We start from the raw sequence: 13,406 nt of genomic DNA, 5'->3' as shown, positions 1-13,406 counted from the left end.
TATTTTCCGTGTAATTTTAAGGAAAATCATTTTAGAGTATATTCGATTCCCTTAAACTATTTTACTATGATAGAATGATTTGGGAAAAATTCAAAATATGTTAATTGTAGCGATTCAATACAAAATAAACAATGACTTCTGAAAGATGACTAAAACATCAATTTTTCAATGATTTTAAAAAAAATGTAAATATGCTTTAAACGACACCAACACCATTTTGAGATACACAGAACAGTCCCAAATATCAGCCAAAAATATGAAAATGTTGATTGTCCACGAAACAAAAATTACAAAAATGCTCAAACTACACCCCGTCTAAAGGCGGGGTTGGGTTTTAGAGGGTTAATGTTCATCTTCTAACAAACATTTCAAAATATCCTGACCATTGGCAAAGCCCCCGCTTTTTCTTTTTTCTCACACATTCTCTCAATCATACACGAGAAAAAGCGGGATGAAAGAGGAGGTAAGCTGCCTCCTTTGCTATCTTTCTCCTTCTCGTGTGCGTTTAGGAGAGTGAGAATGAAAACCTTAAGTTAAAAACATTAAAGCTTCAAATGCAGATTCGTTTTTTGCACTGTTTATTTTTCATTACATACATGGGCGTTGCCAGCTTTTCCGTAAGGGGGAGGGGCAAGCACCCTTGACAAATTTGTACCTACTAGCTGTTATAACTAAACGCAACACGATGAAATTGAATATAATAATATTACATTCTAAAAGCAGTATTAAACCCTTCAGCACTATCAGCAGTTACGCTGTTGTATTTTGTACAATACGTTGAAAAAAAGCTCGCCTGTTCTACACAAATCGACAACCTTCAGTTGAATGGTTTCGAGTACATCTTTGTCGAAAACTCCCTTAAGCTTGTTTTATATATTCTTATACTGCATATACTCATCTCAGAGCATAATCCTATAGAAATGTCAATTGACATTTTCCCGGGAGGATCCTTGGAAGCATTTTTCAAAGTATTCTCATGAGAGCCTTGAAACAATTACTGGAGGAAACCCTCGAGTTATTCCTGTGAGAATTCCTGAAAGAAATGCCTAGAGATATTCTTGTAGAATTTTGCTGCAGGTATGTTCAAAGAACTCTCACATAATGGAATTTTTGAAAAGATCCTGGAATTTATTCAAAATGAAATGAAATTTCCTTGAGAAATTCCGGGATAAATCCCTGGAAGAATTCTGAAAGAGTCTTTCCTGAGATAATTTTTGTGGAACTCTGAATTGTTGACAAACTTTGAGTTGGTTCAAAATTGAAAAAAACATATCTGGTGGACAGGGGCCATGATAACTCAGATTCATTTGACTTAACATGGTCGCGTGAGCATCTCTTGTCATGAAATTTCTGAATGAAAAAGAATTTCGAAGAAAGATCAAATTGCAGATTGTACTACTAAATTTACAGCGGATTGACCTTTTTATTCATTCGGGGAACAGTTACACCCGTCGAAAGACTCTCGTCGTCATCCCAATCGGTACAGAACACAACGGATCCGCGCTTCGATCGGCCCATCAAGTTCTCCCGCGCATTCCTCGCCAGTGGAAACTGCATCTGCTTGGGATCGTCTAGCTGAACCTGCTGCAGCTCAAACGTGTCCAGTTGTTCCAGCAGTATCACTTGATCGGTGGTACCTCGCACTCCGATCAAACATTTCGACAAGGTTAGATGCTGAAAGTGGATGCGTTTCAATAGGAACGGAAATTTATCTTCTGCGAAATACTCACTCTAAGGCCGCTTGAATTGCCGATGAGGGCAAGGCTTTTCAGGGAGATGGCCAAGTTTACCAACCGTAGTCGAGCCACTTGCTCTAAGCCGGTTTGAAGACAGCTGAAATCCACGATGGTGTCGCAACAGTCCGGTTTGAACAGCGTCAGGTCCCGAATACTTGGGTGAAATTGTTTCAAAAATGGGGTTAAGCACAATTCGACTGCCTCGGCTAGGTTGAGGGAGTCAACGTTTATGAATAGCTCTACTTTCTTTGGTGAGGTGAGAAGGCTTATTCTAGGTAGTAGCATTACATCCAACGATACGGTGCGTAAAGATGGATAGTTGATTTCCTGAATATCATCAGTTTGCTGGAGATTCACGTTGACTAGTTTTAGGATGGTTAAATTCTGGAACGTTGGTGCCTTTTTTGTCGAGATTAAGTACATATTGCTCAACTCTAGTTGTTGCAAGTCAGGTAGTGACTCGGAAAGTCGGGTAAGGTCAATGCCGGAAGAAGCAACGTCACCCATTGGGATGAACTGCAGACCTTTTAGATGCGTGCACCTGCAGATTGCTTTCGTTGTTTCCGGGAATAGCGTCTCCAACAGATCTTTCTCAAACTCAATCAACAATGTAAGCCACTTTAGTTTTGGTAGAAAATCTAGAAACTTAACATCCTGAACCGTATAATAAATTCGCAGAATAAGCGTTGTCAGATTTTCGTAAGAAGCTTTGTATAGCTCGGTAAAACTTTTTCTATATAAAGTGCACTCTAACGATTCTAAAGCATCACAGTCGGGCAGTATTAGGTTAAGCTTGCTCGCGAAACTATCACTAATGGACACGGTTTTCAAACGGGGCCCGTGCACGGTAATGTTTCTATTGCCTCTGCGTATATGAATTTCACTCCAGTAAAGTCGCCTAGCCGTGGGCAATCTTATCACGTAGCTTCTTCCGCTGCAACTATCGTTTCGCAAAAATCTGTGATCCAGTGAGATGTGAATTTCCTCCAGTCCATCCACCCAATCCGCATATAGCTGAAGAAACTGACAAACGTAATCGATCCAGGATCGACTGAAGCTCAACCGTCGAAGTCTAATCTTCTCGCTGCAAACGTCCATCGCAGGCTTCAACTGTTCCCAAGAGTGAAGCATGGTAACCAGTACGCTGTCGTGCCTTCGCCGGTTCCACGCCAGCTCTGTAAGATCATTATGTCGATCCAGGTGGACAGCAAGCCAGCTTTTGCCATTGATTGACTTTTCGGTGGCACTGTACCAACGTCGGCAAACCAAACTGGCACTCAACAGGTCTTGGAACGAGAGGTGATCGAATATAAACTGCACTATCTCCAACGGAAGGCTATCGAAGGACATGCTGTCTACGCTAGGGAACTAACTCATTACATGATCTGTACTGGAAAAACTACGTTTTGCGACCAATTTAAAGGTGTTTTTGGGAACCAAAATTAATGTTATGATGAGAGTAATTTAATTATTAAGCTTCAAACTCATACATCGAAAGCCCGATTCAGATCCGTCAAAAGCAGCTGATTCTGCCCTTCGAACGAAGCGAACTGTTATGTGGTGTGTAGGTGGGTAGTTCATGCTATATAAACGTGCAAGTGCTGCATAATGTAGGTACGAGCAGCAAATGCATGAATTTGCTGGTTCATTATATGAGAATGGTGATGATGTGAGTAAGTTATCACGCTTTGTGTATATAGAACATGCACTGGCTTTCCAAAGTGTGCTCAATAATATTATTATTTTCAACACAAACAATGAGTTTTGATGGATTCATCCTAGGTAAAATAAACATCGAAAAGAAACTCGCCAATCGAAGTCCCATACAGCACATCATTCTTGAGGAAGACCCCCTTGATGCTTACTCACCGATGCACTGTATAGGACCGCGTGCACGGCATCCTCCCGCAGCATGAAAGGTCCTAGGACTGCCCGCATAAACATGAACCATACTGGTACTGTGCACCATACTGTTCGGAACTATTCTTTACAGTATATCAATAGTATGATATAACATCCAAAGCAACAATAAGCCAACAGTACCATAAACGGTTTCAACAGTGTGACAGATGGTTCTCGAGTAAATTACAATATGTGGAATAGGCGGTTAAGTTATGTTACAATAAGAAATCGCTCATTTTCACGAACAAAATTTTTCGTTTACAGTTTGCCAAAAGGTCGATATACTATCCATTTTTTGCTCAGTTAACTGTTCAGCAAACAGTTCTAAAATAGTTAACCTATAAAATCGGAACAGCCGGGGCCCGTGGCGTAGTTGGTCACACGTTCGCATCATATGCGGATGGTCATGGGTTTGATTCCCAGCCCCGGCACTTGCAATTTTTCGTCAGTTGCTCTTCACCGAGAGCAGCTGACACTGACCCCCTTCTGAGCCCCATGGCTCAAACGGACCCGGATATCTGGACATCGGCGAATTGCTACTCATAATGGACCCCCAATCGGACTGGAAAGGAACAACGGCCACCTATCATCCTTGTGCTCATCATTCTACCATGTAGAGTAGAAAAGTAAAAGCAGCAGAAAGGCAACCAGTTCGATAAAGTATAATAGAATACATCTAGGCTCTGTATAATACTGTAGGTACAAGTGTCAATTGAAATCGCTCACGTAGTGCCCTAGTGGACAATAGGAGCTGTAAATTAGGTTAAGTGATTAAGAATAAAAAAAAAAAAAATCGGAACAAAAATAAGCACTGTTTGTGTAATTATTGCTTTACAGTGCATTATGGTTCCATTGCCTTTTGGTAAATAGTTTTCATACAGTTGTAATAATTGGCAATTTTCTTATTCATGGTAATAAAAAACAACTAGTTTTTCTCCTATGTCTATTTATTTTCAAAAACAAACATCCAAAGGACAAAATCATGCAAAAAAAAGTATTTTCTCACAGTCGCCTACTGCTTTTTCAACATCATCGTTTGATGTTTCCTAGCTTGCATACTTCGGTTAGCAGAAAAACATCCGGGATGCTTCTGGAAGAACTTGAGCGCTGAGCTCTTGGCTGATACAATACGTATGCAGAAGGTAAGTTTTGAGCAGCTACACCTCTGGTTGTAACAAAGATGATTTCAACCTCGAATCAATGGTGAGTTGATCTGCACTTTGGCGATACCAGCGGTGGAAGTACCGTCGCCTTAGTAGAACTCCGAAACCGCTCCAGAACATGGCTATAAAACATACATATATGAACGATATCAGCTTGTTGTCTAAGTGGAGCCTTAGAATGCAGGCCAATTCCAGTATAAATTATTTACCGTGGATGAACAAACAGTTCCGCGGACACATTTAGGATGATGGGGATGCAAGTTCCACTACCTGCGAAGCAATACCGTCAGGTTCGACAGCTGCCCACCAATATCGAAGACGTGAACTCCTCCGGGTAGAAAGCATTGGCAACTATGGATAGAGTATTCAAATTCTTTCTAATTTTTCACTTGGCCAAAACTTACCTAACCGTACGCCGCCTTGGATACGATGACCGATTCTCTGCGACGATTGATTTATGTTAACAAAGCCTAAAACAAGAACTGAATTGCGTTTGTTTTCGATGCTTTCTCAATTTTTTTTGTTATGAAAACTGACACGCACGGTCAATTTTCATTCACTCACATATACCGATGCATGCAACAATTTGTCATACTGTTCAACATCAGTAATTTGTGGTGAAATGCACGCGTGTATGTGTGAAACTTCAAAGAAGAACAAACCGTTTGTCAGAGGGTGATTTCATATTGCCACCATACCAAACAACTCATACCGTTGAACAATGTCTGTACAATATAATATAGTGTTACTACTTAATATGGATTAAAAATACTATGATTTACAGTCAAACTAATTGAATTTCATATTCTTCAACATCAAAGCCACTGTTTGTCACACAGTTACCTCAACAGATAAAAGTCATTTATTGTTTGGAGTTTCAGACAAACTGTAATTTTCTATGCGGGTGGTCCAATGCAATGATGCAAACGATTAGCTTGCGAGCTAGAAACAACTTCCATCGTAACAGGCGTATTATCGGTTGGTAAATAATCTAAATAATCGACGTAAGATAGTGCACGTTGAGCATCGTTTCTTCAACTTCAACTTTAATCAACGTGCACAACGGCTCACATTCCCGCAACATTTGTAACCGTTATCAAAAGATGAAACTTGTGCATTGTACCTTACCGATCAGGCTAAGGCCGGGATGGCCTCTGCTGTACATAGTAGCCGCCTCCATTCCACTCGGTCCATGGCTGTTTGTCTCCAGTTCCGCACTCTGCGTAGGGTCCGCAGATCGTCCTCCACTTGGTCGACCCACCTAGCTCGCTGCGCTCCACGTCTTCTTGTACCGGTCGGATGACTCTCGAGAACCATTTTAGTCGGGTTGCTATCCGACATCCTGATGACATGACCCGTCCACCGTAGCCTTCCGATTTTCACGGTATGGACGATGGTTGGTTCTCTCAGCAGCTGATGCAGCTCGTGGTTCATTCGCCTTCTCCAAGTCCCGTCTTCCATCTGCACTCCGCCGTAGATGGTACGCAACACCTTCCGTTCGAAAACTCTAAGGTCGCGTTGGTCCTCTGCACGTAGGGTCCATGTTTCGTGCCCATAGAGGACGACCGGTCTAATCAGCGTTTTGTAGATGGTTAACTTCGTGTTACGGCGAACTTTATTCGATCGTAGAGTTCTGCGGAGTCCAAAGTAAGCACGATTTTCTGCCACAATGCGCCTCTGAATTTCTCTGCTGGTGTCGTTGTCGGCGGTCACCAGTGAGCCCAAGTACACGAATTCCTCAACCGCCTCGATTTCATCACCGTCGATGTAAATTCGGGGTGGCGGGCGCGCTGATTCCTCCCTGGAGCCCTTTGCCATCATGTACTTTGTCTTCGACACATTAATGACTAATCCGATTCGCCTGGCTTCACTCTTTAGTCGGATGTACGTTTCCGCCATCGTCTCAAATTTACGAGCAATAATATCAATATCATCAGCGATACCAAGCAGCTGAACGGACTTCGTGAAAATCGTTCCACTCGTGTTTATCCCCGCTCTCCTAATTACACACTCTAAAGCAATGTTGAACAGCAAGCACGAAAGACCATCACCTTGCCGTAACCCTCTGCGAGATTCGAAGGGACTCGAGAGTGTCCCTGATACTCGAACTACGCACATCACTCGATCCATCGTCGCCTTGATCAATCGTATCAGTTTATCCGGGAATCCGTATTCGTGCATAATCTGCTATAGCTGTTATCGATCGATTGTATCATACGTCGATTTGAAATCGATGAACAGGTGATGGGTGGGCACGTTGTATTCGCGGCATTTCTGCAACACCTGGCGGATGGCGAACATCTGGTCCGTTGTAGCGCGTTCACCCATAAATCCAGCCTGATATCGCCCCACGAACTCTCTTGCAATCGGTGATAGAAGGCGGCATAAAATTTGAGAGAGTATCTTGTAGGCAGCGCTCAGTAGTGTGATCGCGCAATCCAACTTGTCACCCTTTTTGTAGATGGGACACACGATACCTTCCATCCATTCCTCCGGTAATACTTCCTCCTCCCAAATCTTGGTAATGACCCAGTGTAGTGCTCTCACCAGTGCATCTCCACCGTATTTTAGAAGCTCTCTTGGTAGTTGATCTGCTCCAGCGGTTTTGTTGTTTTTCAACCGGCTAACCTCCTCCTCAATTTATTGGAGGTCAGGGGCCGAAAGTCTTTCGTCCTGTGCACATACCCCTAGATCTGTTACCACGCCACCTTCGGTACTTGCAACGTCGCCATTAAGATGCTCATCGTAATGCTGAAGCCACCTCTCGACCACCTCACGCTCGCTCGTGAGAATATTCCCGTGATTATCTCGGCACATGTCGGCTTGTGGCACAAAGCCTCTGCGCGAGCGGTTCAGCTTCTCGTAGAACTTTCGTGTGTCCTTAGCGCGGTACAGCTCTTCCATCGCTTCGCGATCTCGTTCTTCCTGCTGGCGCTTCTTCATCCGGAAGACTGAGTTCTGCCTGTTCCGCGTCTGTCTATAACGTGCCTCATTCGCTCTCGTACGGTGTTGCGGCATTCTCGCCCATGCTGCATTCCTCTCGTTTTTCAACTGTTCACATTCGCCGTCGTACCAGTTTTCTGTGATTCGGAGTCGCGAAGCCTAGTGCTGTAGCCGAGGTACTACCTATGGCGGATCGGATGTCCCTCCAGCCATCTTCAAGTGTAGCTTCGCCAAGCTGCTCTTCCGTTGGTAGGGCCACTGCTAACTGCTGCGCGTAGTCTTGAGCCACTTCTACGTTACGCAGTTGCTCGATGTTGAGCCGCGGCGTTTGACTTCGACGCATCCATATTCACACTGCGGTATGTGCGGACATTGGTTATATCCGAGAAGAATTTAGAACGTGGTCGATTTGGTTTTCTGTTTGGTGGTCGGGTGATCTCCAGGTGGCTTTGTGGATATCTTTGTGGGGGAAGAAGGTACTTCGGACTACCATTCCACGGGAGGCTGCAAAGTTTACGCATCGCTGGTCGTTATCATTCGATACGGTGTGCAGGCTGTTTTGTCCGATTACCGGTCTGTATATTTCCTTCCTTCCTACCTGCGCGTTCATGTCGCCGACAACGATTTTCACGTCACGCGGCGAGCAAGCATTCGTATGTTTGCTCTAAATGCACGTAGAATGCTTCTTCCTCGTCATCAGGTTTCCCTTCGTGTGGGCAGTGGACGTTGATGATGCTGTAGTTGAAGAAACGGCCCTTAAACTTTCAACATGCACATCCTTGTGTTGATCGGCTGCCGCCCGATCACACGTTGTCGCATGTTGCAAAACACAAAAAACCTGTTCCCAGTTCATTGGTGGTGCCACAGCTTTGGCAGAAGGTAGCCGCTCGATGCCCGATGTTGTTCGTCGTAGATTATCCTGTCACATCCTGCGAAACCTAGTGACCAACCAAGTTCCAAGTTTCCAGTCGTAGTCCTTATTTCGTCGCGTGGGTCTTAGCCGATTGTATCGTGTCGTATTTTCTCCTATGTTATTCGTTGTTCTGTTTAACGTCCCAACTAACACTGGGCCGACCACGCTGATGGGGCTACCACCTTGGATCTAGCTGGACGTGGTGCAGCGTTTCTTACTCAGCCGCTTGATGTCAGAACAGACGCTGTTTGAGCTGCACCTCCTTGGTGAACAGACGCTCGGGTCGTACCTCCTCAATCTAGCTGAAGTCAGAAGGACAAAACAGTGCCCAGGCTGCACTACCAGCTAAGCACACAACTCTTAGCTGGCGGTCTTTGTCATCGTTTGACCCGTGGAAGCATGAGGAAGGAACTTGTGAGGACCAGAGCTATGTTAAACGCTCTCCTTATCGACTCACCCTTTTGCGGCTCTCCTTGCTCCATATATACTTGATGTAACATCATTCTTGTTGGTACCTAAATGTCTAGGTATGATAATTGAGTGTACCTACGACAGCATAAGTACTGCTGGTCACTGAACTTGAGTGTAGAATTAGCATTTAAGTTACAATACACATTAATAAAAACTAAAAAAAAAAAATGATCACTGAACCACAAGGGAGAGTAACTGTACAAGCCTTGGATTTGTTAACTTGTTAACATCTTTTTTATTCTTCGTTCTTCGAATATCAAATAGAGTAAAAAATAAATGAAAATGGCCTCGACCGGAATTGAACTCCCAACAACGCTTACCAAGGCGACTACAGATCGTGTACCTTCTAATCCGTTTCTACTAACCAAAACTACCCCACGTGACAGCTATGGAGATGCAGAAGTTCAGAATGAAGATTGAGCCTTGGTGTATCATCCATTTTACTATAGAAATAAGAGATGAGCCTAGGGCTGAAAATCTCTATAATAAAGTAATAATAATAATAATACTATAGAAATCTAAAACTACTCATAAATGAATTGATAGATGTGACGTAAACTATGAAGTTTGTAGACAGATAGGGATTTTTACTCAAATTCATAGATTAACCTTTATTTCAAAGAATAAATCCATGGGACAAAAATACGAATTAATAAAGCTCGAGAGGGCTGGCTCTCAAGGTTCTCCTCTTGTCACAACATTACATGTATGGGTGTTCCCCATAGTCTTGCCGTAGTCGGATGAACTATCGCACACACCTGACACCGGCAATATGCGAGTATAAGTGTGCCATTGCATTCAAACTGCATTTTGCAAGTATACATCATTTCACGAAAGTGTAAATTCTTGTTATCACAAGTGCAGTTCGCATATTCGCAACTACTAAAATGTCGATCCAATCTCTCCCAATGGAGGTGTTGCAGCAGATTTTCACCTATTTTTCGTATCGAGAACTGTTGCCATTGTCGCTTGTTTGCCACCGCTGGAATGAGGCAACGGTAAAATTTATCGTGTGCAAGGGAAAGTTCAACGTGACTCGAGCTTTACGGGATTCGGCCGAATGCGTTGAGGAAGGTCGTCTTATCAACCCATCGGTTGTGATTGGAAATATTGTGCGCGATTACCGAGCGATTATGGTGGACAACTGGCAGCAACACGAACCCACCATAGCAGCATGTGTCCAAAGGTTTCCGATAATCGATGCACTACATTTAGATGAAATTCCATGCCGGGATCTGCATTGCCTTTACGTTACGTACCAGGACTGGATTACTCAATGCAGTTGGATGCGTATTTCATTGAGAAGTTGTTACAGGAGCAAAGCGGCAGATAAGCCGCTGAACTGCATTTGGAACATGCCGAAATTGAAACGATTGGTTTGGCAAGAATGCGACTATGACCCTTTGAGGACAGTGACCATCAACGCTCCCAATTTGGAGTCGATTTATTTGAAGGGCAGTGAAGGTTCATCTCCCGGCGAAATAAGGCTGCAATGTGCACTGGTAAAACACATCGAATGTGAGGAATACGGACACGAGTTTCCTGAGAAGTTCATAACGGATCTCGGAAGCGTCGAAACATTTCAGTTGACTCTTGAAAATAGAATAGACCTCGGATTTTTCCGAGGATTACGCCAGTTGACAGATTTGGATTTGACTTTGGACTGCAAGATGAAATCCTTGGATGAACTGATGAACGTTTGCTCTGGGCTTCCAATAACGATATTGAATATTTCATGTTCTATCGAAAGGAGCTTCATCAATTTGGAAGAGTTTTTCGCTAACTTTACTGAACTAGAATCGCTGACGCTAAGCCGCGTGGATTTCTATGCGGAACGAGACATTCTTTTAAGACAATTGAAGAATCTAGAACTTCGATGCGTCGAATATTGCGAAGATGTAACATTAAACGTCCCAAGCCTGACACATCTGACGCTTGAATCGGATATTCTTGATAAAATAATCTTCACTAATGCTAGCAGCCTTTCGAATCTTAGTCTATATTTAACTTCGGAAAAATTGAAAAACTGCCTCGAACAAACCGTTTTTCCATTTCTAGACATCCATAGAAATGTGGAAAGTCTCACATTGATCAACAAACGCTTTAGAAAAAATGATGATTTTATCGATAAATCAACTAACACACATGTATTGTCGAATCTACGAAGCCTTGAATTGCGCTGGATTAACGTGACTGTCGATTTCTTTCGAGTTTTCACCGAGTCGAAACAGTTACAGGTCAGCTTAAGTTCACAACATACCTACAACTCAATCCCATATTAATGCTGATTTAACACATTTCCAGAATCTGACCCTGACCGATTGTAACATCGATTGTACAGGCCTGCCGGATGCAGAACACATTCGGTTGGACTCGGTTGAGCGCATGGTTATTGGGCAACGGTGCTACCTGAAAAACACCATTCGGACCGATTTTCCTCTACTGGCAGGGGGGCATTCCTGAGGATTATTTGTGCCTTGCGAGATTGTTTGTAATAATATGTCTATCTATTTGCATTGGTTTGTTTAGTTTATTTGAATAAAAGTTTACGTTGCATGTCGCAGTAGAATTAAAATATTTGAATTGATTACCAATCCTAATATTGTGAAAGCTAGGGAGTTATTAGTTCTCAGTGCCCCGCGAATAACATGTCCCATATTGTCTAGTGGCTGTGGATATCTGGCTTTCATCCTGAAGGCCCGGGTTCGATTCCCGGTATGGGAACCAGGAGTATGTTGCGACGACAATTTGGTGTTTGGTGAAACTGGTAATGCTATTATCTAATAGGAATCAATTGAATGTACTGGGATCGTTAGAAGATGTAGTAATAAGATACACGTCGAGTTGGCGAGTTCGTTCCTCTACTGGTGTAAAATAGGAAACTATCATGTAAGTTAATTTTAGTGAAAATGCAATGTAAAGTTATTTCAATGAATTATGTTTAATATAGCATTGGAGCTACCGTAAAAAGTTCCTTTCAATATGTGTTTCGATCTAAAGGAGACTCGCGCCAACAGTCGGTAATGGGCGATATTCCATCTACGAAGTCACCGACCTCTACCTGGTTCGCTCATAGCTAGATTAATTGGATGCCATTAAGGTTGAAGAATTCGTCATTGATATCATAATCATCATCATTGAAATTTCGATAGCAGTTTTCTCGTTCAAAACACACATGTTCGTTATGAATAATTCTTAATTATTTATTGTATTCACTGTATTCCAGATGCAGAATAGAATACAGTCAATACATTTTTATTTCAAACATTTATGCATTGAAAGAGAAAACTTTGTGGACGTATTTCTGGAGGAATCTCTGGAGGAGTCACAGAAAGAATTCCGGAAGAAACCCCAGGAGGAATTCTTGAGGGAATCTCAGGAGGAGTTTTTTAAGAAATCCCAGAAAGTACTGAAGCAAAAGCAGAAAAAATCTAGAAAAAATCCTGAAAGACGCTTCCGTGAAGGAAATCCTGGAGTTTCTGAAGAAACCCCAGGAGGAATCCTGGAAGTAATCCTACACACTAAGTTTTTTTCGCCGAATCTCGGCAAACAGATTGCAGAGATTGGCACCGCCGAGTGCTCGGCAACCATCTCAGCGAAAATTAGATTTGCCGAGATTTCGGCAATCACAAAATTGACAGTTTTTAATATTTTTGTCGAAATCTCAGAAAATAAATTTGCTGAATCTATATTTTTGGTTTGGAATGGAAGAAAAAAGTTAAAATTAAATTGAAAAATTTCGCACCCGATTGGAAACACAATAGAAAGTAATTACTACAATTTTTTATTTACATTTATAAATATATGTATATTAGCGTGGGACACAAAAAGATATTTTACTCCTGTACATTTTTTGAGTTCCATTTTGGCCCCATATCAACTGTGCAAAATTTCAGCTCGATCGGAGAAACTATATTTTAGCGCCAACCGTTTTAAGTTTTCATACGATTTACTATGGGGAAAATCACCTTTTCAAAGAAAAATCGCCACAGGTTGCCCCTTAGTCCCTAAAAATATATCGATGAATGATTTCTGTTGGAAATTTTACGAGGAACAAACCCTCTGAAAACCGCAAAGCGATCTAAGGCATGTGGAAAAAGTTATTGATTGAAAACCGAATGGTATGCCAAAGCTGTTTAACATGTAAGGAATAACAATAAATAATAAAATCTCGTCATTTTATCGATCGGGAAAGGCTTAATAACTTTTTCCACGAATGTCGCATCGCTTTGCGGTCTTCGGAGGCCTGATTCCTCTTGAAGTTATCTACAGTAATCA

General features: G+C 42.4%; 2 protein-coding genes, 1 long non-coding RNA gene and 1 other non-coding gene across 4 annotated transcripts; 2 read left to right on the top strand and 2 right to left on the bottom strand.

Annotated features, from left to right (window-relative positions):
- Positions 1–1,403: 1,403 nt before the first annotated feature.
- Positions 1,404–3,255, bottom strand: LOC109421290 (uncharacterized). The gene is made up of 2 exons (XM_019695789.4): positions 1,731–3,255; positions 1,404–1,674 (listed from the first exon to the last, which is right to left on the bottom strand). Exons 1-2 carry the CDS (start codon positions 3,084–3,086, stop codon positions 1,405–1,407), a joined length of 1,626 nt encoding a protein of 541 aa, XP_019551334.2. The 5' UTR covers positions 3,087–3,255; the 3' UTR covers position 1,404.
- Positions 3,256–4,433: 1,178 nt separating this feature from the next.
- Positions 4,434–5,700, bottom strand: LOC115265816 (uncharacterized). Its single transcript, XR_003896932.2, has 3 exons — positions 5,206–5,700; positions 5,011–5,152; positions 4,434–4,923 (listed from the first exon to the last, which is right to left on the bottom strand). It is a non-coding gene; the product is annotated as an uncharacterized LOC115265816 (long non-coding RNA).
- Positions 5,701–9,879: 4,179 nt separating this feature from the next.
- LOC109421289 (uncharacterized) lies at positions 9,880–12,098 on the top strand. The gene is made up of 2 exons (XM_019695787.4): positions 9,880–11,365; positions 11,433–12,098. The coding sequence occupies exons 1-2, from the start codon at positions 10,016–10,018 to the stop codon at positions 11,589–11,591; spliced, it is 1,509 nt and encodes a 502-aa protein (XP_019551332.2). The 5' UTR covers positions 9,880–10,015; the 3' UTR covers positions 11,592–12,098.
- On the top strand, positions 11,780–11,852 carry Trnae-uuc (transfer RNA glutamic acid (anticodon UUC)). Its single transcript has one exon. It is a non-coding gene; the product is annotated as a tRNA-Glu (tRNA).
- Positions 12,099–13,406: the final 1,308 nt, after the last annotated feature.

Source organism: Aedes albopictus, chromosome 2 (assembly GCF_035046485.1).
Source record: "Aedes albopictus strain Foshan chromosome 2, AalbF5, whole genome shotgun sequence".
Classification (NCBI taxonomy): Eukaryota; Metazoa; Arthropoda; class Insecta; order Diptera; family Culicidae; genus Aedes; species Aedes albopictus.
Note: the sequence above shows the minus strand (reverse complement) of the source record. Positions and strands in the feature narration are given on the sequence as shown.

What these genes read in the sequence shown, in the direction of transcription:
- LOC109421289 (XM_019695787.4), top strand. Translation starts at nt 10,016, where the DNA reads ATGTCGATCCAATCTCTCCCAATGGAGGTGTTGCAGCAGATTTTCACC. An exon ending in CCGAGTCGAAACAGTTACAG is followed by an intron (nt 11,366 to 11,432) that starts GTCAGCTTAAGT and finishes ACACATTTCCAG; the next exon opens with AATCTGACCCTGACCGATTG.
- LOC109421290 (XM_019695789.4), bottom strand. Translation starts at nt 3,086, where the DNA reads ATGTCCTTCGATAGCCTTCCGTTGGAGATAGTGCAGTTTATATTCGAT. An exon ending in GCAATTCAAGCGGCCTTAGA is followed by an intron (nt 1,675 to 1,730) that starts GTGAGTATTTCG and finishes ATCCACTTTCAG; the next exon opens with CATCTAACCTTGTCGAAATG.